Source organism: Heliangelus exortis, chromosome 19, assembly GCF_036169615.1.
Source record: "Heliangelus exortis chromosome 19, bHelExo1.hap1, whole genome shotgun sequence".
NCBI classification, from domain to species: domain Eukaryota; kingdom Metazoa; phylum Chordata; class Aves; order Apodiformes; family Trochilidae; genus Heliangelus; species Heliangelus exortis.
This window is the reverse complement of record NC_092440.1, coordinates 2,182,863-2,210,780: the sequence shown is the minus strand read 5'-3', so window position 1 is coordinate 2,210,780 and position 27,918 is coordinate 2,182,863. Positions and strand designations below refer to the sequence as shown.

Genomic DNA, 27,918 nt, shown 5'->3' with positions numbered 1-27,918 from the left:
AGAAATACAAGCAAGATGAACAGAATATATCATGACATACTTGTAAAAGAAGCCAGCACCTGATATTGCCTACCACATCCCTTCCTCCTGCTGGTAGGTGCTTTCTCAGAGCCCTCCAGGGCAGGTCTTGGGTACTTTTGAACAGCATCAACAGGCTGTGAGTCTTCCTGATTTATGCTTAGGGCAGTATCTTCTCCATAACAAAGATCTCCTCTTTACTCAGGTGTTAAATGGAGAGTGAAACCATCATCTGGTCAGAGAAGAAAACACCCACACCAAACTCCTCTAAGTAAATGGGGACAGCTGTATTATTTCTGTTACAACTAGGAGCACGTAATCCCTGTGTTCAACCCATGAATATTTTACAGCCAGAGTAACTTGATTCTTATTTTTCTAGCACAGAAATGTCAAACTCTACAGCAAGGTATTTAGAAGACAAATTGATTCTGCATTCAAACAGTAGGTCATTGATGCTCCAGGGAAATGCCATACAGGAATGTCTGGCACACAGATTCCCAGGGTGGTGTTTCCTATGGAAAACTCCTGTGAGGCTTTGGAATCTCAGCCTCTGCTGAAGGGAAAGATGTACGTGCCAACCTGACTGAAATGAGCCTTGGAAACTGCTGCTGGAAAATGTGCCAGCTCAGATGCGAATCCCTCTTACTCACCTCGTGATGACAACAAAAACCTGATGAAATTTTACTCACCCATTAACAAAAAACAAAAAAGAAAAGACTTTGCCCAGTGACACACGTGGGTGGGATTCCAGCAGGGTGACATGATGCTTTTGGCACAAGGCTCTTGGCCCCCAGGAACGACAGCCCTGTGGCATGGCTGGCTCCACTGCAGCAGGCTACAGCCACTTAGTTCACACCTTCTGACTCAGGAATGCAGAACCTACAAAAATGAGAGTTCTAACCCAAATCCTGAGGTGGTAATCTCAGTTGATCAGGAAAAGATTTATGGTTAGAATTATCCTCCTGAAAAATACTAATCACATTTCTAGCAAGGTATACCTGAGGTGTTTCACTGGTATCACTTCAGAAATCCCCTGGAGGTAAGAAGTTATGGGATGGCTCATTGGGACAGTGCCACAACATGGCATTATTACCACCATGGACAGAGGTCCCTCCACGCTCCACTGAAACCAGGGGCAAAACTTTCAACTCTCCTCTTCTAAGAATCTCTATTCCTCCTGCTCCTGTGTCATGTTTCATTTCTGCTCTCCTGCCCAAACCGAAAGCAGCAGCAATCAGATCAGATGATTTCCTGGATCACACACAGCAGTGGAAATCCCTGAAGAACCCTGGTTTCAGGTGAAAAATGAATGTTGACACCTGTCCATAAGATTACTGTGCAGTAACTGGGCTCCTTTTCTTGTTGAGGACAGAATATTTAAGGATGTGGTTGAGACGATGGGTTTTCCGTTTGACTTCAGTTTGGTTTTCAGTTTGAAGCAGAGGTACCACTCTTCTTGTTAAACACCAACCCAGAAACCAGGAAGGATTTTTAGAAGCACCACCAACCTGCTTTTGGCTCAGCAGGTTGAGGATATCCACCTTGCATCTCATAAAAACCCTGTGGTCATGATAAATGAGGAAGGGTTCCCTTTCTTCACTGATTTTCAAAAAAAAAAAAAAACAAAAACAAAAAAAAAGCCCTGTGAAGCATTCACTTTCCCCTTACAGAATGTTCCCAATATTCAGGGTTTTAAAGCAGAGCTTGTAATCCTAATTGCTGTTGGTATCTTTGGGAGATCAAAGGGAGGATGTCTGTGATTCTTTGTATTACTCACTGCTACACTAGCACAAAGATCACATATTCATTTATTTTGGTTTAAGAGGTAACAGTCTCCTTTCACTACATGCACATAATTACTGTAAGCATGCAGGGGACTTGCCAGATGATGCATGGGGGGAGGAGGAGGATCTTTGAAGAAAATTGTTCAAACGTAATTTAGTTCACTAATTGGCAAGGGACCGTTACTAACGAATTGCTCCTGTTTTATGTCAGTAGTGAATCAGGTTGGTGATGTGTAACATACATGAAGTCAGTTAATGAGTATTACCTAGAAATACGACCAAAACACAAGAAAAAGGTTTTTTTTTTTTTACCTTTAGCTAGCCAAGAAGAATTGCTAATAAATAAAAAGATACGTGTAAGTGGCATATGTGATTCCAATCTGCAGTGCAAAGGCTTTTCTTAGAATCTGATGGTAACCACAAGTTTGTGGGAAAGAAAAATCAGACACTTACTGTGGCAGTTCAGCACAAGTTACTTCATTTCTAACCAAGCCTGAAATGAAAATGATTAAAAGCCATTACTGTAAAATAGCTGATTAGAAGCCAGTGTGAACTGAGACAGTGAGTCTCTGGCCATGGCTACAAGACCAAGACATTGGGCAATCAACTAAGCTGTGGATTTACTCAGTGGTGCCTGTGTCTCTTACTCCATGGTGACTCAAGGTAGCTCACTGCACTTTCATGGTGGGACAAGGCACTTTGCATCTTCCAGCATCCACCATGCAAGCTGGCATGGCCCTAGGCCTTGTATCCTGCATGCAGGAAAAAGACAAACTTGCCTGAGCCATGAGAATCACAGCTACACTTGACTTTCTCCTACACATGAAACACAACAACAGGAGAAAGCTTTGGGTGCTTTGGGAGTGAGTGAGCTGAGGGCAGGTGGAAGCCACATGGTCCAGCAGTGCCAGGGCAGAGCTTTCAGGCCAAGGCAGGTCCTGAGCTGTAGCTGCCCTGTGAAGAAGGCAGGCCTGCTGTGGATGTGGAAGCTTGAGAGCAAGTATCATTCCAAAACCTGGGCAGAAGGAAGATTTCTGGTTTGCTCTGGCATGTGAACAAACTGGCTTAGGAGGCCATGGGTGCAAAAAAGAAAACACGGGGCATAAAGTGAGAAGAAAATGGAGAACGCTCACGTTCTGCAAGTTTTGTGAAACAGGCATCAAGGCACAAAACCTGCAGGGTGAGGGACAGGCAGTGGTCTGTCTGCCTTGGGCCAAGGAAGGACAGCTGTGGTATCAGCACTAGGGCTGCAGTGCCTCACCCAGCTACCTGGAGAAGGAGTTGACTGGAGATCTCAGGGTGTTGAGCCTCAGCATTATCTCTGCTTCATCAGCCAGTTCTAGACTGGCTTTCAACTCTTCCAGATGGTCAATCAGAGTAAGATCACAAGAGAGATGCATCAATGCCCACCTTTTATCCAGCCAAGATCAGTGTTTCAGCAGTAAGGAAGATGTCCAGCCCCAAGCACTGCCACAGCAGAAGACATGACCATGTTAATGGTGACAAGGAACCTGGCATGCCAAGGGACAAGGTCCTTCAGGCAGACACCACAGACATGATCATCACCCTAGACATGTCCTCACTGCTCTCTGCAGAGACACCACAGAAGAAACACCTCACATCCCAAACCATGGCTGCTCTGCTAGGCCTGTCCTGAAATACCTCTGCTGCTTATCTGAAATGTCAGGGATCACAGAATCATGGAATCATCAGAGTTGGAAGGGACCTTGAGAGATCATTCAGTCCAACTCTCCCACTAAAGCAGGATCACCCAGAGCACATCACACAGGACTGCATCCAGGGGGGCTTCTAATATCCCCAGAGAAGGGGACTCCACACCCTCCCTGGGCAGCCTGTGCCAGTGTTTTGTCACCCTCAGAGTAACAACTTTTTTTTCTTATGTTTAAATGGAACTCCCTGTGTTCCAGCCTGTGCCCATTGCCCCTCATCCTGTCACAGTGATGCTGTTACACTTCTGGGTGCACCACTCTCTTGTCCTCTAGTGATTTTCCCCATCCCTGTAAGATGAGAACACTTCAGATAATCAACATTACATGTGGAGGAGAGTGCACCACATTCCCTTCTTCACTGTTTCACGTTTCAGCATCTCTTTTGTAATGTGCACAAGGTATTTGCAAAGGCACTTCCCTGAACATCCTTTTAAAAAGAAAACAATTTTTGTTACTCCAGTAACAGCCATTAGGTCTTGACAGAGCCCCTGCAAGGCAACCTTCTTGACACAAAGCACCTGTGCTCCAAAGGACACAGGATTACTTTCTTTTGCTGTTCTCCTTACCTGTATTTGCAACCACGAGGTACCTTTAATAAGGTCAAGTTTTAAATGTGGTGTTTGTCAACACAATTTATAACACCCAACTACCTAATCCCCTTGGCACATGGTGGGTTGCTGGTTCAGGAACAATCTGATAATACAGTCATAGCAACACTACTTGCAACAGCACCAGCAGAAACTGTGTACAGGTTATTTTATCTCTGTATTCAATACAGCTAAAAACCCTTCTTTGAAAAAAAAAAATAAAAATCTATGCTCCAGAAATAGTTGGTAGGATGAAGTTAAACACAATTTAGGGAATCATGAGACTTGTCGCTCGCTGGCAGTGACACCTCCTAGAGTTATCTTGAAATTATTTTAAATTTATATTAAATATTGGTGACATAGTGGCAAAGGATGGTCCAGTCACCGAGGAGGAAATTTAGCCCAGGGCTGGGGGGAGGTGAGAGAAAGAGACGGAGACAAAGAAGCACACAGAGACCACAGAGCTGGAATCACAAATCCTCAACTTTAGAACATCAGACAAGTGCTGTTGGTTGATATTGCCATGCCAGTCATGCTGCCTGCTTGCTCATCATAATCCAAGCTTTGCACTAGACAAATAAACATGCAGAAATATATCCCTGGTATGTGGAAGAGTTAAATACTGTAGATAGATAAATACTACTAAAGACAGTAAAGCTCTTCACTAGTCAGATGACAATGCAAACTCACACCTTCCAAAATGTATTGTGTGTCAGAATGAACATCATTTCCTGCCTTCCAGAAGTGGCTTCTCTGGTTCACTGACCTTCCTTTTCTTCTTAGGTCCTGTTACCTCTTCCTGGCTAAAGGCAAGGTTCAGGCAGCTTATCTGTAAGAAACATCAGAACCTGTGATCATTCTCACGGTACAGGCTCCTGCCAGATGAGTCAAGAAATACAGATTCTAAAACTACAATGGGTTTTCCTGGATCCTCCTGGGTTTGTTCAGTGTGATCCTGTTCTCCAGAGTAAGCACTTAGGCAAGGAATCAAAACTGGAATACTGGATGGAATTGGGACTGTGAGATTTGTGAAAAGAACAGGTTGAGCTTCAGGGACAGAGAATGATTTTGGTGGCACAAGGAACACAACCCATCTCCCCAGCACTGACAGAAAACACCAGGAGCAAGGAGACCTTTGAGAAGTGTAATAGCTTATAAGGCACAGACTTTTTCAACGACCTCAGATAATCACAGAAGTATGCAAAAGAAGTGGGGCACATGGCAAATTTGTGGCCAGTGGAAAACCCTTTCAGGAGAAGATGTACAATACCTCAGGGAAATGCAGCACAAGTTGGTCCATCTCAGACTTCCAAGACTACCTGTGAGCCTGTGAAAAATAACTAAGCAAAGCAAGCTTTTTTCCAAGAGGCTTGACAAAAGACACAAACCTCCCTCAAAAATATTCAGGGCCCTACAAACTGAAAGGCTCAAAACCACAGATAAGTGTCTGTTGGAATATAAATGGGTCAATGGGACAGGCCATTCAGAGAGACCACAGGGAGAAGGACAGCAGCAACAACAGCTGAAGTGTTGGCTGTGCCAAGTGACAAACTCACTTCTCCTTGTTATCACATGACATATTTGCATTTTTACAATAATAATAATATGGAGCTGCTGAGAGTAACGTGTGTTGTTGCCCACCCAGAAGGGACAGAGCACACAGTCTGGCAATGTAACCTCTCTTGCTCTCACAGGAACTGAGCTGAAGGGACACACCACAGCACACTGCTCCAACTTGGCCTCCAAAAGAAAGTTCACTGGGGTGAAAATGAGGTGAATGAAGAGGGGAAAGAGGTCTTGCTCCAAAATAGGGGTATCTTCACTCCAGTTTCACCATAAAACATGATAAATACCACAACTGAAGCAGGATAAACATAAGGAGTTAATAAAGAGCTATTCCAGAAGGCATCCTGGGGAGAAGCACAAGGTCTCCAGATTACAAGATGTGGTCATTATAGAATTCCCCACCCACGTCATCCAGGCTTTCTTTCTATCTGACCTTGGTATGAGGCTTTGGTAATCTCTGCATAGCAATGGTCTTTCTAATGTGTGAAAATAACTCTGCTTATGGATTAACAGCATAATAGTTTGAAACAACCTCACTCTGCCTTTCTATCATGCTTCAAATTGGTTTTCTTCCCCTCTTCCCTCCTCTTCATTATGAGCAACACAATATTGCTTCGTGCAGAAAGTACAATTTCCTTCCCATAAAAACAGAAAACAAGGATCTGCCAAAGTGGGACAGGCAGGTTCTCCTTCATCCTTCACATAGCTTCCAACACTACTCAAGGTGTATTTGTTTGAGGAAAGAATGATGAGTGGATCTCTGTTACAGCTCCTGCCCTGATATCCAGCTGCTCAAACTGGCACTTCAGGTAGTTATTTACTTTCCTCTCCCTGGCATCATTTTAACCTGTCTGCTTCCTTTTTTTTTTGAACTAAAGGGCCCAGAGGAGGGAATCACAGCAACCAAAAAACACTCTGGCTGCAGGGTTTGCACCCTGAGTAAGGCAGCTCTCCTTCCATGCCAGCCTAAACCACCCGAGGAGAAATAAACCACTTTTATTTCCTCTGCTGACGAATGGATCTTCTGCCCCACAGGCAACTACTCAGCAAAGTTTTTACCCCTCTGCTACTGCTCCTAAATTTTCTGCATGGACAGGATGCTTTTGAGGTGGGACAAACAGCCACAACGAGCAGCTGGTCACGCAGAAGCCACTGCAACTCCCTGATGGTTTTCCTCTCCTTCCCCACAGGCAGCCTGCCCACCTAACAGGAATCTGAGATGACAAGAGCAATAACATGTACACGAGCCATCAAGTGTTCCAGAGAAGCACCACTGAATAAATAAGATGTCAACTGTGTGAGGTATTTCACCAAAGCCAACATGTCCTGTCCTGCCCCTGCCCTGCTACAAATACATGTAGGAACTCACCCCAAGCCCTACTTCCAGGTCCCATCCTTAACCAAACACTCAAGCTTCTTCTCCAGAAATATTGCTCTGAATCAGATTAAGTCAGAACCTACAGATGTTTATTTGACCTTAACCAGAAAGTAAACCTCTTAACCCGTGTGGTGAAAAGCAGGAAATCCTTCCCTTTGACTAAACATCCAATCAAAGCCCCAGTTGATGAATTCTGATTTTTCCCATGTATGCTTGGCTTGGGATGACTGATGGGAGAGCTTGCACTTGGGTGAATGTTGACTTCTTGTCTTGCACAACTACTGCAGGCCCTCAGCTCCCTCGTGCCACAAAAGCACCCAGGCCTTTGCACGCTCACCCTGACAGCAGGACAGGTGGGGCAAGCCCCAGCTCAAGTAGCAGAGACATGACCAGACCTGTGACCTCCTGACTCTGAGTCCAAGGGTAGTTGTGGGTCTAAGTCATGAGCACACAGGGAGTTTGAATCTCCTACTTCACACCACCGTACTACGTGTAAAAAAAAAAAAAAAAAAAAAAAAAAAAAAAAATAGAAATTTGCCACGGGATTTTTTCACAAGGCAACTTGTGAATCATACAAGTGTTACTAATTTCTGGCATAAAACTAGCAGGACAGCTGCACATTGTCTGGAGAAGATATCAGGCTAAAAATAGATTAGACTTAGATTAAAGCCTTCCCAAGGCAGACTGGTGGAAGAAACAGAACGAGCAGACCACAGCTACGCTGCTATTCTTAGATAGACAAAATCAGGACTTAGTTTTCTGCTCTGCAATTTCCAATCCCCAGCGTCCCCACGTATTCTGGCCAAAAATTCCCAACATAAATTGAAGCAAATTTACAGCTCTTCTGACATGTGTTTTGCTTCCCAAGGCATCCTATGTAGAACAGCTAAAATTGCACAAGAGCACTCGGCTGTGGCCCTCTTTGTCCCTGGCCTGCCCCATGCTGAGGTTTGGCATTTGGCAAATTTTATGCCCTCAGAAGAGTTCCCTTTGTCAGGGACACAGAGTGTTTAGTTTGGTACCTTGTAGCTATTCTTACCAATTCAGAAGCACATGAATGTTAAAAGAAGTCCAGTTCCACCAAGGGAGCCAGAGGAATATGGACTGAGATACAAGACTGCTGACATAAGAGTGCTGACATAAGACAAAATGATCCTCAGGTGCTGGGGCAATATCCAGAACCTGCAGGGGACTTCTGTTGTCATCAGGAAACTTTAATCAGAGAGAGATGCTGCCTGATGCACCCTGTGATTTCAGCTGCAGGGAACACTGAGGTGACAGCACAGCAACCACTTGCCACTTTCAAAAATTAAGACTCTCTAAACTGATCCCCTAAGACCTGAGGCATCCCTGGTGAACATCTTGGGCTGAAGGCAATAATTCCCACCTCCTCACTGACAGTTGCCTGCTCCATGCTCCCCAAGCACAGCAAAAGGTTCACAAGACACGTCATGGTGTCTAGTGAAAGGACAAGAGGAAATGGGACACAAACTGAAGCACAGGAAATTCCATTTAAGGTTAATCTTTTTTTTTTTTTAACTATGAGTGCAAACACTGGCACAAGTGGAGGTTGTGGAATCTCCAGCCTTGGAGATATTCAACACCTGACTGGACAAAGTCCTGAGAAAGCTGCTTGGAGGCAGGTAGGTTGGACATGACCAATCTCCACTTGTCCCTGCTGACCTCAGTGATTCTGAGAGGGCAGAGCACATGACACAGGGCTCAGCACTGGTTTGATATCAGTTTCCAGCAAAGCAATCACACTGACATCAGTGATTTTCATCTGAACAAGTGGAAGAGAATCATGCTGGTTAGCATGAAAGCCAACTTACGCAGGTGGAAGAATGAAAGACACTCACTGTGGTGCTTTGGTGGAAACTTGCCATATTTTTGTCCCCAGGAAGCCATGCCAAGACATCACTATCACTAGCCCTCTTCCTTTTCCATAGCTCACTGTTAAAACCTGACATTTAAAGCTTTTTTTTGCAAACTGGAGATCTCACAGGCCTCCTCTGTCTCTCATGTATCTGGTGGCGTTTAAAGGAGTAATGAAGACATTTGTTCCAGAGTGTTAAAAAAAAATCCCCAAAAAGTAGTTTCAAAAATACCTGGTGAAAGAAAAAAAATTATCAACCCCTCTCCACCTAAGCTCTTCCAGGGCCCCCAGTCACCCTGCATGTTGTTTTGCTGGCCATTCTGACTGCAGGATCACAACCCCATCCCACCTCCCCAAACTGGAAACCTTCCTCCTGTAAGATGACAGCACTGTCACCAAGGAGGTGAAAAACAATGGACACTCCTTCTGCCCACTGGGCTGCTCCCCAGCTCAGTCCCTGGGGGGATATTAGATCTGTCCAACCTTGATTTATGCAGCTTCCCTCAAGAGTCTGGTTGCTCACATGGATGTTATGAACACAAGCAAAGGCAGCCAGCACGGAAGCTCCACGTCTTCCCATCGATGTCCCTGGGGAATGTGAGGGCGCAGGAATTAAACCTCCTGAGATCTGCAGGGTGATGGGTCTCACCTCTGAATGAAGAGAGATCACTAGGAAACTGTTTCCTACACACTAGACAGGGATAACTCATGCAAGGGATGAATGGCCCCAAGATACAGCTAAGGATCTGACGTGAATCGAGAGCAGCCAGGAATTTCCTGACCTCCCTGTCTCACTCCTCCCAGCATGGCCTGAGCTCACAGGAAGGAGAGGCAAGCTCATCTCTCAATCTTTCTCTCTGTATTGCTTGGGTCTGCATAGCCTCAGCTGGCTTGGAGGAGAAAATGTTCTGGGAACTTCTCATCAGATACAGCTCTCTTGATAGACAGTTAAGAGATAAACCTTTCTTTTTGTTTTTTTGGTTGTGGTTTTGTGTTTTTTTTTTTTTCCTTTTCTGCAAAAGTTCAAGATAATGACATTGCCACAGAAAAATGTTCTCCTATTGCTCTGCAAATGGCCAGCTTCACCCTTCAACTGCTTTTTGTCATGGCAGTTTGAAAAGGGACTTGCCTGGGAAAAATCAGACAACAAAGGTCTCGATCTCCAAGCTGCTCCTCTGCAATCGAATCCACTTGCATTGACCTTCACCTCCAGACAGAAGCTGCCTACAACAGGGATGTTCAGCAAGAGCACAGGAATTTCCACCAGGATGACCATGACCCTGGCACCAACAGGACACTGCTGGCTGGCAAACACAGCAGATCCACCTCACAGTGTGTTATCCAGTCAAGACTGTGCTCACACTGCTTTCCATCACTGACAGAGTCCCTTGGAGAAGGAAGTCTGGGCCAGGTAGCCAAGTCTTCTGCATGGGAGCAGCAGCTGGAGGCCAGACAGGCTCTCCTCTGAGGTCCAAAACAGCACTGATTTACAACATTTGGGTCTGAATCCCTCCCTAGACATCTAACCTTCAGACAGCCCCAGTTAAGAGAGAGCTGATCCGCATGGCAGGAGGATGCTCAGAGCAGGCAACGCGGTGACCCCCGAGGCAAACTGATCGTGTCCACACAACACCAAGTGTCAACACCCTTCCCCCTGTCCAACAACAGACTTCCTAGCACAAGCACGGCCAGTCCAGCAGCATAAGCAGTGTCTGGTGCTAGCTAACAAAGCCAGAAACTTGGGAGGCAGAGGGACTTGTGCTGTGCTGATAGGACCACACCATTTCCAGGTCTGGCACAGGCTCGGTCAGAGGCGATTCAGGGCTCTCTGCAGTGAGACTGCTGTAAGGACCACCCCAGAACTTCAGCCCACAGCTTCCTGGTGGGAGATAAAAGCCTGCAGAGGCGTCCACATGGTCAGATTTTACTCAGCTTTGAGTTCTGTTTCATTCCAAAGTCATCCTGCTGCAACATATTTGCTTCCATGAAGGCGAAGCTTACCAAAATCAACAGGCAGGGTGAGAATGTTAAAACGTTCACAAAAGAATAAAGGAGGATGCTCAAGAATTCAAGAAGTTCTCCTAAGTTCAATGCAGGATGCCATTCTCATCAGCAGCTTTCTATAAGCTACAGCAATAGGCAGCAATTCCCTATTGTACCCAACTCTTCCCAACTCCTAGAGTGCCAGTGGGAAGCAGCAAGAGGCAGAGAGACAGCAGATGGGGCCAAATCCTTGGCTGATGCAATCAGCAGAAGGCTCCTGCAGCCAGCAGAGGTGGGCTCATTTACATGCTGGTGTCTAACTCTGGATGATTAAGTACAGAGATGCTTTGCTGGGCAAGTGCAATCTCTCATTTCATCCTAAGTATCATCAATCATGAGATTGCAGCTAACGAGCCAGTTAAGCACATATAAATTCTCCTCCAAGTTGCAAAGCTCTGTCAGAGATTCTCCGTGGCCATTTCCAAAGGGCAGGCACAGGCCTGGCTGGACAGGGAGAGCTGCTTCTCTTCTGGCAGATCTGCATCCTTTGCCTCTCCCATCTTGATGGGATAAAAATAAGCCTTTAATGCTTTCATTCCCAGTCTTCCTGAAGAACTAAAGGTCAGGGAGATAATAAGTAATAAACTCAGCTCCAGCAGCACCATTTTGATTTTTGATAACCAAGGAGCCAGGCAGAACACAGCAGTTCCCTTCAGATGAAGAGCAGTAATGGGCTCGTCCACATTTCCACAAGCAACTTGTGACTGGGGGTCCTGAAGCCCAAAAATCTGTTGAGATCCTTTCCTGTTTCATTTCCACATTTTTCAACTCAGCACTTCTTGAATATCAAATCCTCATACAGATACCAAATTCTGGGACACTCCAAATTGCTTTAGGTAGTTGTGAAAATCCTGTCCTGAATGCTTAACTGTACAGAGAGCACCTTTAAACTCCACTCCTGGAGGTGCTGCTCCATGGACAGCTGAACAGACAACACTGCACTGCCAGCAGAAGGGCAGATCTCCCCCCAGACCTTTTTTGCCTGTTCCTCACCATCCTGCTCCTTTACAGTAGTGCTGGATCATTCAGTGAGTTTGCCCAAGGAGAGCTGCTTCTGATGGAAACCTAACACTCAAAGTCAAGCACTTGCACTGCAACCCTAAGGGCTCATGTCTGTCCCCCAAAAAAGCAGAGCTCCACAGCCCAGGCTAGGCTGTTCCCCTCTTACACACCAAGCTGAATAAACTCCAAAATCCAGAAGACAAGTCACTTTGGAGACCTTCCAGCTCCTTAAAGCACAGAGTTTCCCCTGAACACACCTGACAGATGGAAAACTGGACTGTCCTGTAAACTAGATAGCAACAAGGTGTTAGCACTCACACCCCAACAGAACTGCTTCTCCACATCTTACCTACACTTGACCCCGTTAGATAACACCTAACTCAGACTTCCCATCCACCCAAACTTGTCCTCATTCTTTAAGACAAACTTCACTCACCAGTTTGGCTTCCTGATACAAGTGGAATACACAATGGTCATTTGTTTTAACCACTTCCCTCAGAAAAGCAGGGAAAGTCCCTCTCATATGGAAAATAGTGCCAAATTTTTATTAGCACTGGATTTACAATGATGATCTGCAGTGTTTAACTAGTGACTTGACTTAGCTTTTCCCTAAACTGACTGAAATATTATCCATCTCCTAAACTAGGATGGTTTAAAAAAACAGTATCAAAGAATATGAAAAAATCCCTCTGACGTGTAGAATCTGCCAGGCAGTGGGCTTGGGATTATTTCTTTTGAAGTCTTTGGATGCATCTGATGGATAAAGTGACTCTTCCATCTTTCAGCAGCAGTTTCCACCACCTTCAGACACTCTCACTATTGCTACCATAGTCTAATGGAATTCAGATGCTGCAGGAGAGAGGTGTCTGCTGCTCTGCTTCCAATCCTGACAGACCCAAAAGAATGTCAGAGCATGACTCAGCGTGACAGCCAGGAGTTACAAACAGAAAAGGCTCCTGTTTTCACACAGACAACAGAATAAACAATGAGCAGAAGGAAACTGGAGGATGTGACACCAAATAAAAGATGTGGTTAAAGTTTGAAAAATACCAGCCTAGGCACAAAAGTTCATTTCCTAGATCCAGAGTCAAGGCAAATACTTCACAGATGCCTTTTGAATGACAAGTTAAGTTGTAGTCTCCAGTTGCTGTCTGGGTTAGACACCCCAGGATTCTTTTCAACAGAGGCAGGGAAAATTTTAGTAGGAATTTCCTACTCTCATTTACTTACCCTGCAGAGATTCAGTTGCTGAACACTCAAGCTCACACACGATTTTTCACCTAATTTGAATGGGAGAAGGATCAAGTGGCAAGGATGGTGCTAGTCAGAGATTTGCCCTGCCACTGGAAAAACCTCTACACAAGCCTGAGAATTCAAGCTCTAACTCAGAGTTAGCCTGGACAGCCTTCAGGATAGAATTAATTTCATATATGTTTAGGTATCTAAAATTACAAGTCTGGTCTCTACCCTAGTTCTTTGGGTTGCCCCAACAACTACTGAAAAAGAGATCAGCACCCCCAGGGGATAATTCTTCCTATCCTAGGTAGGCAGCCAAAAAGGGGAAAGGATCCAGTAAATACCTGTGACTCACATGTGAGCAGTCAAGAGGAGAGAAAGGAGGGGTGAAGACTGTGTTAGGCCACAGACAAACCTACCACAAGGGAAGGCATTTCAGCACCTGAATCCAAAACCACACACACAAGGTTACACCAGCCTGGTGAGGACACTGATCCCTTCAGTCTGCATGTGGAATCCACAGGTGCCAAAGCCAGAGAACAGGACCAAATCCTTGTACTGGATGTACAGGAAATAAGATGACCACAGAAATTTCTTCCTTTGTCTGCTTCCCTGTGCCCCCAATACCTTGCAGCCTCTGTGTATTTTGATACCACACAATAAATCACCAATTTTAGTTAAATCTTGTAGCATCCCAGATGACAAAGTTCTGTGGCAATGAATCCCACCTTGCCTGGTGTCTCTTACAGCCACTAAAATTTGCTCACCTGCTGAGATGCTCTTGAGCAAGGCACCCCACCCATCTCCTTTCTTCCTGTTATCTTCTTCCCACCTGCAATCCAAACATCATATCAAAACTAGCTCTGAAGCCAAAGCCCTACATTTAGTTTAAAAAAAAAAATAATCCAGAAGCCTGAATGAACCACTGTAGGAAAATCCCATGCCTGATCTGAAATTGTGTAACCCATGGCAGTGCCCAAGGCAATTTCTTCCTGGAAACTGAGATTTCAGAACTGAGTGTCATTTGAGTGTGCAACACATCAACCTGCAGCAGCTCCTAGCATTGAAACTTAAACTATATTTTAACCTGGTTTCCTAAGAAAGCAAAACTTATGTCTGCATGTGCTCTACCTGAGTGTGGAGGGGGGGTGGGGAAGGAGGGGAGCTCTCCCCTGACTAAGAACCATTGACCTGACTTCAATAAAATTTGATGGAGGGTCCCCAGGCACCTCAATTTCATGAACACTGGCAGCTGCTTAGAGAAGGGAGATCCCATTAGTATCCCCACAGTGGGAAAGGTGAGTTCACCCCTGATTAATCATCAGAGAATCTGCAGGAGAAAAACCTGAGAAGGTGACTTCCTAGGCAGCCAAACTTCTTCATTCCCCTGCTTGGGGAGCTCAGGAATGCTATTTACCATTTTGTCACTAGATGGTATTGTTTCACAGGCTATATCTGAGAGCCTCAAAGGTCAAATACAGAGGAAGCAAGAGCCAGGTTGACTGAAGTGGTAGAAAAGGCTTTTTTTTCGTTTGTTTTTCTCCCCATGTATTTTCTTGTGTGTTTTCTGATATGGAAGTCATTGGCAAAATCAAACTGTAACAGCTAAAGGAAAAGAGCTTTGGTGAAAATGTAGCTAAGGTAGGCTGGTACTGATGATCTGTGCATTTCCTCTGTATTTGAAAAAAAACTGCTGAAATAAAGAGGGGGAAAGATATCAATAAAAAATGGAACATTTCTGTTAACAAACCAAACGTATACAATAAGCCCCTTAAAATAGTTCAGGCTGATCTGACACAAAATGCAAACAGACTGACAAACTCTCTTCACCCATCTGTCAGCAAGTATGAAACCTAAATATTATGTTAGGATACAGTCACAAGCACAAGATCCTTCAGTTTTGAAACTGGGCACTTACCTGAATCTTGAAGGGAACAAGAAGATTCTTCCATTTTCCAGTCTGGATGGATGTCACTTTTGTCCTGTCCACACTCACTTGAATCTGCTCTGACAGGGAGAGGGTGATTCTGTAAAGCAAAGGATGATTTGTCTTAAGAGCATAACCCCAAAACTACACCCAGGTTGTAAATCCATAAACCCAGCAATAATAGGGATGAGATTTTCACAGGTCCCCAGTGTGTCCAGGCCTTCCTTCTCCCAAGGCTCTTTCAAGAGAGAAAATTTCTAAGAAAAGACAGAATTCCAACCTAAATGGCTTCTTCAGGAATTAGTTATGTTGGGGTTTATTCCCTGGCACTGACCACCTAAAATTAAATTATAAAGTCTGAGCAACCACTCCAGGCTGTCCCTTTTGGCATTTTGGAGAGGAAATACCAGAGGATGGTTCATTCTGGCCTACCTTGGTGTCTAAGGAAATCATCTGAATTACCTGCTAAGGATGCCTCCTCCTCCTCCTCCACGAGGCACCCAGGGCAGCCTAGAGAATTTAGGCACAACATTCCCCTTTTAGGTGGAAAGAATCCCACCCAAAGACAGTGGAGCATGGTTTAGTCCTGAGAAATGCCAAATGGAACAGCAAAACTCTGCATTTTTCTCCATTTTTTCCATGCCTGTGTATAAGTGTGCATGTGTGTTTGCATGCAGACACATGTGCTGGGTCTCTGCCCACTTCTGGACTCAGGGAGGCAGTGAATATGCTGGAATGAAGTTCACTTTACATCTCTGGACTTCCAGGGTCAGCCTTCAACCTCCTGTAGCACTGCTGCCCTACACAAGCTGAAAACCTTCTTCAGCCAGGGTGCTGAGAATATGCTGCTTTTAATGAGAGTTTTGTTAGATACACTCCATTCCTTCAGCAAGAACACAACAGAGCTGCTTCTATACCTTTGTGCTCCTTTCCTCTTCCTCTTCCTCACAGTCTAACCCTTGATGGCAGATCTCAGTAGGGCCACTCTCCTGGATCAGGTTGCTTTTGACTGTCCTGATTCTTTTCTTTTCAGTGGTCACTCTGACTCTCATGAGGTGGAACCCAGTGGAGACTGACCCTACTCTCAGGTTGACAGGGTCACCATTGAAAAACAGATCACCAGGGCTGCCATCTTCCTTAAAGCCTGGGGGCTGGTAATCTTCAGGAGTTACTACACAGGAAGAAAGAACCCAGTGATGTCTGAGAAATCAAGTTCCATCTGTCCTTAATCTAAAGAACAAGTGTGTATCAGCCTCAAGTAACAACAACAATCACTAAAAATATTCCCAGTTGTTCTGTTTGTTTTGGTTTTTTGGTTTTGGGGTTTGGGTTTTGTTTTGTTTTTTCAGGAAGAAGGGAGAGAAACCAAAGGAAAAAATGAGCTGAGCTAATGTTATCAGGGAGCTCCAAGAAAGAATGACTTTAGGATGCTGAGATACTACTAATGTCCTCAGCTTTCTGGAGCAGAACCTGATAATCTCAGGATGCCTGTTCTTAAAAAAAACCAAAAACCAAAAAACAAACAAACAAGCAAAACCATGATGTAGAAGGATGTCTTGTTTTCTCACTGCATGGCTGTAGTTTTTGCATGGGTGTTAGATCCTTTCTTAAACAGCACCTGCCTTCCCTGAGTCTCAGAAGGCTTTGCTGTGTTTTACACCACTGTTCACTCTTACCTGTTAACAGCTTCTACCACTTCACCCACTTTACTTTTAGCCTGGAAATGGGGGGGGGGGAAAGGAAGTTTTCCCTACAGCATGCACTGTGCTCCACCTACCATCACTGTAGTAGAGGAGTTTCATGGTCAGGGAAACGTCGTTGGGAAGTGGCCCAAGGTTTTGGAGCAGCAGGTAGAGCCTCCGGACCAGGAGCCTGCTTGCCTGTTTCACATCCTCCCCGCACACCCCCTTCACTGAGTTCATCTGGTTGCTACAATCAGAAGAAGAATAACAGGTTTGTTTTCCTCACTCATGAATATTCATGATCTAATTACAAAGACAGTGCACCCACTGACTTGAAACCACCACTGCCAAAGCTGCAACGCCTTTATGTAATGTCCAGAGAAATGGGGAAGTGAAAGAGACTCCAGGGATGAGGTGGCATCAGCAAAAACTACAGCTCTAACCTCAGAGGAACTGGCATTTACATTTGAACAGGCTTTGGAGCTGGGGCAATGGACCCCATTATACAAATGTCATGACTCACTTGTTTGAACATGATTAAATTGGATCAAAGGCCCATAAAAAACAAGTGCCTTTCACCTAAACAATTTCAGGAATGAGAGGAATGAGATGAGAATCCCATAGAAAGCTGATTCGTCACCGGGGCTATTTTCAAGTCCATTTTGCAGTTTGAAGAGAAGTGAATTGCATGTTCTCACTTCAATTTTGTGTAAGAAGAAACGAGCTCAGAAGCACATTTTTCAAAAGTGACTAAGGGGCATTCCCCTCACCTTCTTCACCCACTCAAATGTCAGCTGGCTGGCCTGAGCAAGCAGTCTAGACTGAGATAACAGGAGTGGGACAAATCACCCTCTGGAGGAGTTTTGTTTCTTTTGACCACTGAGGTAGATGAGTTGGGCAGCTTAGCTCAGCCAGATAACTTTAAATGGTTGAAGATGGACTAGCTGAATCACCACATGACTCAGGAACCTTAACTTACTAAGCTTTCAATGAGAAGGGGTCATAGAAAACATGTAGCTCCTGCATGGGAACTTAGGGAGCTCACTGGCAAGTGAAGGACACAATATTCAGGCTGGATGGTCCCTAACATAATCATCCCAACTTCATTAGCAGGAAATAACCCAAGAGAGCAGAGAGGATCCCAGGGTTGTTTGACTGAATAGAAGGAACAGCTTCAGTGAGACTGATTTCCTCTGAAGTTTCTCAGCTCATGAAAACTGCTTGAATTTGCAAGCTATAGTTTGGTAGGGTTCAAACTGCTGGCAGCAAACCTCTGTGCTGAGCACCCTGTGCTGTCAGCTCCAATCCTGTGTGGTCAGAAATGTATATAAAGGGAGAGGAAAAAAGCTGAGGGAATAAAGTGAAGGTAGGCATGCTCTTACACATCACCTTTACAAGTGGAAATACTAGGATGTTAGGAAATATTAGGGTCTTAGAAAAAATTTCTTTACTGAAAGAGTATTCAAGCACTGGAACAGGCTGCCCAGGGCAGTGGTGGAGTCACCATCCCTGGTGGTGTTCAAAAACCACACAGACATGGCACTTCAGGACAAGGTTTAGTGGGCACGGTGGTTGGACTTGATTTCAGAGGTCTTTTCCAACTTGGATGGCTCCATCATACTAAGTTTTAGGGTTAGGGGAATAGAAAGAGTAAGGGTTAAGAGCATAAGCAAAAAAAAGAGATGAGACTTCCATAGGAATGAACAGGTCAAGTTCAATATGGGAGTAATATTGTGGGATTGGATGCAGGAATGTGTCAAAGGGCAGAAGCTGAGGAAATGAACCTCCCTGAAGCACTGGGATCAGTGGTGAGAAATTCCTCCTAAAATAAGGCAGAGACCATCCAGGAGAAAGTTTCCCTTGACCCCTCAGGATGATGCAGACCCAGAGATTCCTCTCTCATGGAATAATGAGCTCAGAGTTGGCACATCAATACAACTTGCAGGTGTCTAGAAGTGGTTTTATCAGGGAACTGATAGTAAAGCTGACACAATGACCCATGCCAGGACATGGTAAAGAATGCAGGGACAGGCACCATCCTGCAACAGCAGCAGTGTCAGTCATGGAGGGAAGAGAGCAGCACCCAGGAATCCCACACCACTGACTCTGAAGCCTCAGAGAAGCAATGAAATTTCAAGAGAGCAGATACAAGCACAGGAAGCTTGCTGAGCCCCTCCTTGGACAGCTCGATGGACATCAAGGGATGCAGAGCTGTGTAAGGGGACTGTGGCTAATTCTAGGAATTAATGAGTAAAGGTGGTTTTAAAAAAAGCAAAGAGTTATCTATTATCTTTTTTTCCCAATGGAAAACCACTTTGCCACCTCCTACAAATTACATGGCTGTGTTCAGAGAAAGGGTGGCTAAGGGCACACTGCAGGAGGAGCAAAAGAGACAGCAGAGCTCTCTTGTTATCCACCTCTCATTAATGGCAACTGCAGAAGCAAACTGAAGACCAATTAATTGTTTTTCTTTGATTATAGCCAGCAGCCTGTGATAGTATTCATTTTAAACCACACAGGATTATGGCTTGCTAAACAGTTTTAAAACATCTTACAGAGTAAAGGAAACAAAAAAAGCAAAAAGCTGCTGCTTCCTGCCATTTTGCAGCATCAACTCAGGCACTGTAACTGAAAAGTTCTCTCAGGTCACCCCCACAACACTGCTGAGGCAGAACACACACACATGCAAATGCCCAAGGAAAATGAAATAAAAAAAATCCTGTGTGCAAGATCATGGCAAAAGGGAACAAACCTGAAAAAGCTTCAGCTGAAAGCACAAGGGGAAAGTGGAGGAAGACTCATTATTAGTTGAGACAGCAGCAAGCTCAACAATGATGCTTGGTGTCTGCATGGCTCCCTTCTGCAAATCACCCTTAAATCACCCTAAATGCACTTCTGGGGCACTGGAAGTGCCTGACTGCTTTGTAACAGCCCTGCTCCTCATCAGCTCGGCAGCTCACACCCTGCAGGGTGAATCTCCTCAGCTCCGAGGGTATTTACAGCTGCTGAGAGACCGGGCCCGCTGGACTGCTAAGTGCAGTTTCTTTGTGCTTCAAGCAGGCAGTTTGCACAGCGTCATTCTGAGAAGTAACACCAAGCCAGTACCTGCTGATGTCCATCTGGGCCACCTCCTTTTTGTACTTGAATTTGAAGCGATAGAGCTCGGTCACTGCCTGGAGATTTAAAAGGAGAGGGGAAAAAGAAGAGGCAGGGCTGAGGCAGTGACAAGAGCAAAGGTGTGTCCTGATCTTAGCAGTGATCTTTGCTGTGTCCCTTCACAACGTGATGTGAAAGCTCAGCATGCATTTGATGACACAGTAACAGCTATTACTGCTTCAACAGGCTTGGGCAATTTGTCTTAACAACCAGCAAACGTTAAAAAAAAAAATAAATCAATAAAAAAAAAATGTTTACAACTTCCTCCTTCCTCTGGGGGCCTGACTCCCCAGCCTAAACTGCTCAGGAGGTAAGGGGGGCAGCCACCCATCACACCTCACCTACCTCCTCCCTTTCTGGAAGGAAAAATTTGAGGCTTCCCAGGTGACACAGTGTCACACCTCACCTACCTCCTCCCTTTCTGGAAGGAAAAATTTGAGGCTTCACAGGTGACACAGTGTCAGAAGGAAGCCTGGCCCAGAGTTCTGCATGGAGCCAAGGGCCTGAAGGGCTCTTCCAACTGGGAAACACAAACCAGGCTGCATGGGTAAAAAGCCTCTGGATTTCACTGGCCTGAGAGTTTTGTGATAGAAATAAATAAATAATAACCAAAAAATGACTCGTGGCTTTTGCTCTTAAAAGGAATAAGGATTTGTTCTGATTTTAGAGAATAAAAAAATTAGGAAGAACAGACCATTTCACCACAAGAGAAGGGCTCTATTGTTGTCCAATTCCATGCCTATAATTCACTTTTCTCAGAGGCAATGAGGTCGATTAGGAGCTGAGCTGAGCCCTTAACTCTGAACCAGCCTTGGTACAGCCTAAACTCCTGCCCTCTGCTCAGAAGCTGAGGTGCAGTGCAGCAGCACTGTCCTTAGGTGAGCAAAGAGGCTGCAGCTGCACCTTGCTTCTGTGCCTGTCCCCACAGCAACACCACAGAGAACAGCAAAAGGGCAAGTGCAACACCTTCGTACCAGGTCCAGAGAGATTCACAACTTCTGTCCTAAACTTCTTCACATTAAAAAAAAGAAAAAAAAAAAGGGAGAAAAAAAGGGAGAAAAAAAGGGAGAAAAAAAGGGAGAAAAAAAGGGAGAAAAAAAGGGAGAAAAAAAGGGAGAAAAAAAGGGAGAAAAAAAGGGAGAAAAAAAGGGAGAAAAAAAGGGAGAAAAAAAGGGAGAAAAAAAGGGAGAAAAAAAGGGAGAAAAAAAGGGAGAAAAAAAGGGAGAAAAAAAGGGAGAAAAAAAGGGAGAAAAAAAGGGAGAAAAAAAGGGAGAAAAAAAGGGAGAAAAAAAGGGAGAAAAAAAGGGAGAAAAAAAGGGAGAAAAAAAGGGAGAAAAAAAGGGAGAAAAAAAGGGAGAAAAAAAGGGAGAAAAAAAGGGAGAAAAAAAGGGAGAAAAAAAGGGAGAAAAAAAGGGAGAAAAAAAGGGAGAAAAAAAGGGAGAAAAAAAGGGAGAAAAAAAGGGAGAAAAAAAGGGAGAAAAAAAGGGAGAAAAAAAGGGAGAAAAAAAGGGAGAAAAAAAGGGAGAAAAAAAGGGAGAAAAAAAGGGAGAAAAAAAGGGAGAAAAAAAGGGAGAAAAAAAGGGAGAAAAAAAGGGAGGAAAAAAGGGAGGAAAAAAGGAAGGAAAAAAGGAAGGAAAAAAGGAAGGAAAAAAGGAAGGAAAAAAGGAAGGAAAAAAGGAAGGAAAAAAGGAAGGAAAAAAGGAAGGAAAAAAGGAAGGAAAAAAGGAAGGAAAAAAGGAAGGGAAAAAGGAAGAAAAAAAGGAAGGGAAAAAGGAAGGGAAAAAGGAAGGGAAAAAGGAAGGAAAAAAGGAAGGAAAAAAGGAAGGAAAAAAGGAAGGAAAAAAGGAAGGAAAAAAGGAAGGAAAAAAGGAAGGAAAAAAGGAAGGAAAAAAGGAAGAAAAAAAGGAAGAAAAAAAGGAAGAAAAAAAGGAAGAAAAAAAGGAAGAAAAAAAGGAAGAAAAAAAGGAAGAAAAAAGGAAGAAAAAAGGAAGAAAAAAGGAAGAAAAAAGGAAGAAAAAAGGAAGAAAAAAGGAAGAAAAAAGGAAGAAAAAAAGAAGAAAAAAAGAAGAAAAAAAGGAAGAAAAAAGGAAGAAAAAAGGAAGAAAAAAGGAAGAAAAAAAGGAAGAAAAAAAGGAAGAAAAAAGTAAGAGAAGAAAAGAAAGAAAAAAGAAAGAAAAAGAAAGAAAAAAAAGAAGGAAAGAAAAAAGAAAGAAAGAAAAAAAGAAGGAAAGAAAAAAAAAGGAAAAAAGAAAAAAAAAAGAAAAAAAAAGAAGGAAGAAAAAACCCCCCCCAAAAAACCCCAACCAGCTTTCTTTTCATTGCTGCTGTTACAAAGATTGTCCGAAAAGAGAATTATATTCAACTTCCCATTTCTTGTCTTCAGGAAGGAAAAACAAAATTGCCTGCATGCCCATTAGCTGCCTGGTAAGGTCCCTGCCTGAGGCCCTGGATGTGCCCACAGCCTTGTGCCTGGTGGGAGTGTTTGATCACCATCCAGCTCACTGAGCTGTCACTCTTGAGTGAAGGCACAAGAAGAGAAACAGGGTCACCCAGCAGCTATGTCAGGGTAGAATTTAAATCTGCAAGTCCACTCTGAATACAAATCTGCTCACCCATGCCTTCAGCTGCCTCAAAGATTAATTAAGACTCTTCCTTACCTCCGGTTCCTTGGGATTGGTGTAAATCTGTTGTAAGAAAGCACAGTGAGGGCATTCTCCTCTGAGATAACATGAACCACTGAAAAGTGACTAAACAATGATATTTTCATTTTACAGCAGAAATTGTATTGTCTTTAGTGTGGGATCAGACAAAGAAATGGCTGAGAAACAGCCTTCCCCTATCAGCAGGCAGCACCCACCACTTCAAAGACAGGCAGAATACACTCATTTGTTTAACTGTGGAGGAATGAGGTTAATTCCCATTCCAGTCCTCACAGGCAACTATTGATGCCTGAGATTTCACCACTGGGATGATAAACAGAGCAGAGGCCTCGAGACCTGTGTCCAGTTCTGGGCCCCTCAGCTCAGGAAGGAGATTGAGGTGCTGGAGCAGGTCCAGAGAAGAGCAAGGAGGCTGTGAAGGGATCCAGCACAAGTCCTGTGAGGAAGGGCTGAGGGAGCTGGGGGTGTTGAGGCTGGAGAAGAGGAGGCTCAGGGGAGACCTCATCACTCTCTCCAACTCCCTGAAAGGAGGTTGGAGCCAGGGGGGGGTTGGGCTCTTTTCCCAGGCAACTCTCAGCAAGACAAGAGGGCACAAGAGGTCTCAAGTTGTGCCAGGGGAGGTTTAGGTTGGACATGAGAAAGAATTTCTTTCTGGAGAGGGTGATCAGCCATTGGAATGGGCTGCCCAGGGAAGGGGTGGATTCTCCATCCCTGGAGATATTTCCAAAGAGCCTGGATGTGGCACTCAGTGCCATGGGCTGGGAACCACGGGGGGAGTGGAGCAAGGGTTGGACTTGATGAGCTCTGAGGTCCCTTCCAACCCAGCCCATTCTAGGATTCTGTGATTCCATGAACACAGCTCCTGGTCTTGCCATGTAACCACCAGTGGGAGGGGGGGGCTATTCAAGGAGCAGGTTCATGAGGAGAACTCTTTTCCAGGGGAAAATGGAGAAGCCACAGCAGCTCCCAAAGGTGGAAGCAATGACATGAAGCACACAGCTAGGTGTTTAAGGATGGATTTAAGGCCTAAAGAAGTCTGGGATATCGAGGAAAATATTCCCACACTGGCTAGGAGGTTTGTATTGGCCATATTTAAGAAAGAGTTTTTAACACTGTTAAAAACAGCATCGGTTTTGATTTTTCAAAAAGGGCCAAATGGGTCTGACACAACCTTCACTCTGCCTCTTTGAAGCAGGGGGGAGAAAACCACCTTTATTCATTTTGTATTCATTTACTTACTGCGAGGACAGCAACGTGTAACTAAGGAGGGAAAGAACAAAACACAACACAGAATCAAAATCCAACCTTAAGAGAGCAAGGAAAAGGAAGACCTTGAAATCAAATTGAGGAAAGGGATCGATACTTTCCACTAACTGCGAGTTACAGACCTGGGGATTGCTCACGGCACAGCATCAGCAACACCTAGTGGCCAGTGTGCAGTGTCCCAAAACAACAACAGCTGCTCAGCACACTCAGACACAGCTCCTGGCGACTCTTCTAAACAAATCCCCAAAGGCTCTGACGATTTAAAATGTTTTTACAAGAGCAGCCATCCCCGTTGAAGACTAATGATTGCCCTCTGCTCTGAAACACCCCGAAGGTATTTAATTTCTCCTATGGCAGGGCCTACCGTGGAAAACAACCTTAGAAAATGCCTTATGTATCTGTTTCTTCCTTAATCCTTGTCAAATCACAACTAGTTTATGTCTTGCAGAAACAGCAGAGGACTAAACACCTCCTGGAACTGTCAGCAATCAACAAACTGAGTTCACAACACCCTGAATTATCTCGGGCATGCTGACAGTTGCACTGATGTGTAAGAACCCATCTGATATCAGCATGGCAACAAACACCCCCTCATCTGATCTAGATGAGAGCTGGTTTGATGCCCAGAGCTGACAGAAATGACAAGAAGGCTTTTTCCTCTGCAGAGCACTTTTTATGTGACAATCAGCCAGGAATATGATGACTTATGAGCTGATTTTGTTCTGGAACCAGTTATATACCTGTCTCAGTGAATTACCTTCCAAAAAACCCAAACAGGACTAAGTGCTGAACCCAAGAGGAAAAGCTAAGAGGGTTAAGGGAAGATGAGAAGAAGAAGAAGAAATGAAAGAAAGCAGAAGCACAGAAGAACCTCTCTAAAAAAAAACAGGCATGGAGATCAAGATCTCAGTTGTGACTGGCAGTGTCTCTACCCAGACTTGAGAGAAGGCAAATGTAGAACACAGAACTCAGGGAAATCCATTCCAGGCTGCAAAGCAGTTCACACACTATGTACAGGCAAGCCTGGAGAGGAGCAGCAGGCAATATATGGCCTCAAGGACTAAAGTTCCAAATCTCCCTCCAGGTCATCCTCCTGCCTCTCAGCTGGGAATGTGTGTTTTGTGCATGCACTAAAAAAAATCCAAAGCAGGGAGGGAAAGATAGATTTCCCTTCATTTTATGGAGAAATAGAGTCCATTAAAAAAAAAAACAAAAAACAACTAAACCAAACAAACATGAAAAAACTTACATACTGCCTGTCCAAAGCATGAAAACAACCTTGAATCCTGCCAGGGAAAAAACATGTTAATACTAAGCAGCAATATTTATCTCATGATCTGTAAACATATGCTCATTAGATCCAGTTTAAAGTGCATTTTCTCTGGAATTAGTACAACACAGCTAGCAACATTTTGGGCTTGTAAAGTCCTTTTCAGGTCAACCATCATAGAGGCACTGTCCTCCTTTCTGTATTTGTGCATTGTTTATACTTCCAGGGCCACATCCTGTCAGCCTGGGCCCACTTAAATCCTGACAAAGACAAGGACTGGAGGCCCAGGGCTGGTTCCAAGGGGCTCTCTGCTCTGTTCTGCCTTCCTGGCTGGACCTCTGATGGCTCTTTTCCCAGCAGCCTTGAAACTTCCATCTGAACTTGGCCTGACATGTCTGGTCTTGTAAAAGTTTTGTTATCTGATGCCTAGCTTACAGCTACAGACCTTCTCAAAGTAGTAAATACTATTTGAGGTAGCAATGGTTGGATATTTATTCTTTGAGTCAAAGGATGTGCAGCTAGGTATCTCCTTAGCACATCAAAGCCTGACTCTCTGCCAGCTGGGAACAGGCCAACTCTGAAATACAACCTAAATACCACACAAGGAAGCTGTAAGCTACTTGGACACAAAATATCCATGCAGATAACATATTGTAGGTACTAAAAAAGCAAGCTAAAAACCCCTTACAAAAGGGGAAAAGAGCAAACAACAAAATCAATCTTATGCTTTTCTTTCTCCTCTCTCCAGACCATGACCATGACCTCACCCAACTCTTCAGCAGACCTTGAACTCATGATGCTGGTCAGCATGGGGCAGCACCCAGGCTGCATGGGCAGGAGCTGCCCTGGCACAGCCCAGAACACAACTGGGCACAATCTTTTCAAATTCAGGAAGAAGAAGGCAAGGGGTAGAGGTCCTGCTACTCAGCACAATCTTGTCTGAGTTTCACTGTTACTCACTTACCACTTGACTATCTGCAGTGATCCCAGACAGCTTTTATCTTCTCGGAGAATTTTGAGACAGAGGTCTGCAAAACCAGATTTAGCACATTGTTACAATCTTTATCACAGCTGTTGGGCAAACACTGAAACTAAGCCAGTCACCCTCCCCTTTTTTTGGATGAAATGTTTCATCCGGTGGTCCTTCCTGAGAGGAAATGTTGGGTTTCCACCAGGTGGCCTGACACAAGCTTATTGCTGCCTTTTCAAATGTCAAGACCTTCTTCAGATGCTCTGGGCAATCCCAAGAGTGCCAGAGTTATGGCTGCATCTTGGAACACCAGCAGCTTCCCTCCTCTTCTCCACTCCTGTCTGTTCCACACTTCCCTAACAACACCTTCATTGCTGCATTCAGACTTCACCAACAGCCCCAAGAGGTAAAAATCTGTGCTCAAAATCAACTACTCCTGTTAAGCTTTTCCACACAGCTTCCTCTAACTCTTTCCAGGCATCCAGAATGGCTGGAGGGAACCTTTCCTGCAAGTGAAGAGGTGAATGAGTAACAGCTTAGGATTCAAGGAGCCCTCAGAGGCAGGAGAAGGCCAGATGTTAACATTCCCCACCACCTGACACCAGATTACACAGTGGTTTTTCAGGGTTAGGTGATCAAGAGCCAATTTGGGATTTCCTGTGCTCTCAACCAAGTCCACCAAGTGCCTGTGACCAGGCTTCAGGACAACTCCCTCAATAAAAATGCAGAAGCAGATCAAAATGTAAGGAGAGATTCCACCCCCTGCCAACACATCCTGTATGCACATCAAGGTACTGATGGCACCATTAATCCTTGTGATCCTGTAGACTATAGATAGAGCCTAGAGTTATCAAAGCTGTTTTTTTGTCCTTGAAGGTCTGATTCCCAAAGCATCTGTGGTTATGTGAAACATTTTTCACAGAAATTCAACAACAATAACACAAACAAACAAAATCTACTGTCGGGCTCAAAAGGAAAGCTGGAAATGTGAACCTCATGAACTCAACAATCAAAACCAAAACACATGAATCAGAGCTCATTTTTTTGAAAACTCACTGATTCTCCTGACTCTGAGACTTGACTGATGGTGCTGGGAACAACAAGAAATGATTAGAAACCCCAAAAAACATGAGCAGAGAAGCCACGAGTTGCCAGTAGGTTGCCTTCTATGCTTTCAGTCTTATCTGCTACAGAAGCACCATCCAGGCTTGTGAGGCCCCATTAGCTCTTTTCCTAAGCAACTGAACTCAGAGTTATGTGAGCAGCTGGGAGCTCCCCTGTAAAGCAGATCAGAGCTGAAACATAGCAAGCAGGAATAAGAATTCAGCACAAATTGGAAGTGTTACCATCTAAATAGCGAGTTCCATAAGAGCTCTCAGGGAACAGCCCCCTCATGTAGGTTATGCAGGACACTGAGATGGCCAGGAGCCTTTTCACCAGCACCCCAGACTGCTGCTCTGTGGCAATGTCAGTGGGGAACAACACTAATTCCTGAAAAAGAAGGGCAAAGTAAAAAAAAAAAACAAAAAAAAAAAACCAAAAAAAAAAAGCACAGTTTTAGTGTAACACAGGGATTCTATTTAGAAATTACTCTCAGCAGGTGGGAGGTGAGGGTGGGATTAAATGTTTTAAGGATAGTTATCAATAGATCTGGCAGGTTTACTCAGCAGCAGACTGCATTGGTTTTTCTCTTTATCACAGTTCCCACCCCCTCCGCTGCAGCAATGCTGCCACTTACCACACAACCACCCCTAAAAAAAAAAAAAA

The 27,918-nt window shown here is 44.4% G+C and overlaps 1 protein-coding gene across 4 annotated transcripts in view; it reads right to left on the bottom strand.

Annotated features, from left to right (window-relative positions):
• Window positions 1-281: 281 nt before the first annotated feature.
• The window catches only part of HORMAD2 (HORMA domain containing 2), a 30,197-nt gene continuing 2,560 nt past the window's right edge, over window positions 282-27,918 (bottom strand). The window contains exons 4-15 of one of the 4 annotated variants that reach the window (XM_071763089.1): window positions 27,498-27,642; window positions 26,146-26,209; window positions 25,161-25,197; window positions 23,885-23,905; window positions 22,643-22,669; window positions 19,935-20,002; window positions 16,925-17,076; window positions 16,065-16,318; window positions 15,139-15,247; window positions 13,988-14,052; window positions 4,886-4,948; window positions 282-2,554 (exon numbers count right to left, since the gene is read on the bottom strand). In XM_071763089.1, coding sequence (XP_071619190.1) covers window positions 2,471-2,554; window positions 4,886-4,948; window positions 13,988-14,052; window positions 15,139-15,247; window positions 16,065-16,318; window positions 16,925-17,076; window positions 19,935-20,002; window positions 22,643-22,669; window positions 23,885-23,905; window positions 25,161-25,197; window positions 26,146-26,209; window positions 27,498-27,642 — 1,089 coding nt within the window. In that variant the 3' untranslated portion in view covers window positions 282-2,470. Of the gene's footprint in view, window positions 2,555-4,584; window positions 4,949-13,987; window positions 14,053-15,138; window positions 15,248-16,064; window positions 16,319-16,924; window positions 17,077-19,934; window positions 20,003-22,642; window positions 22,670-23,884; window positions 23,906-25,160; window positions 25,198-26,145; window positions 26,210-27,497; window positions 27,643-27,918 lie in introns of those variants that run through there. The other 3 variants (XM_071763090.1, XM_071763091.1, XM_071763093.1) reach the window with 3 other exon arrangements.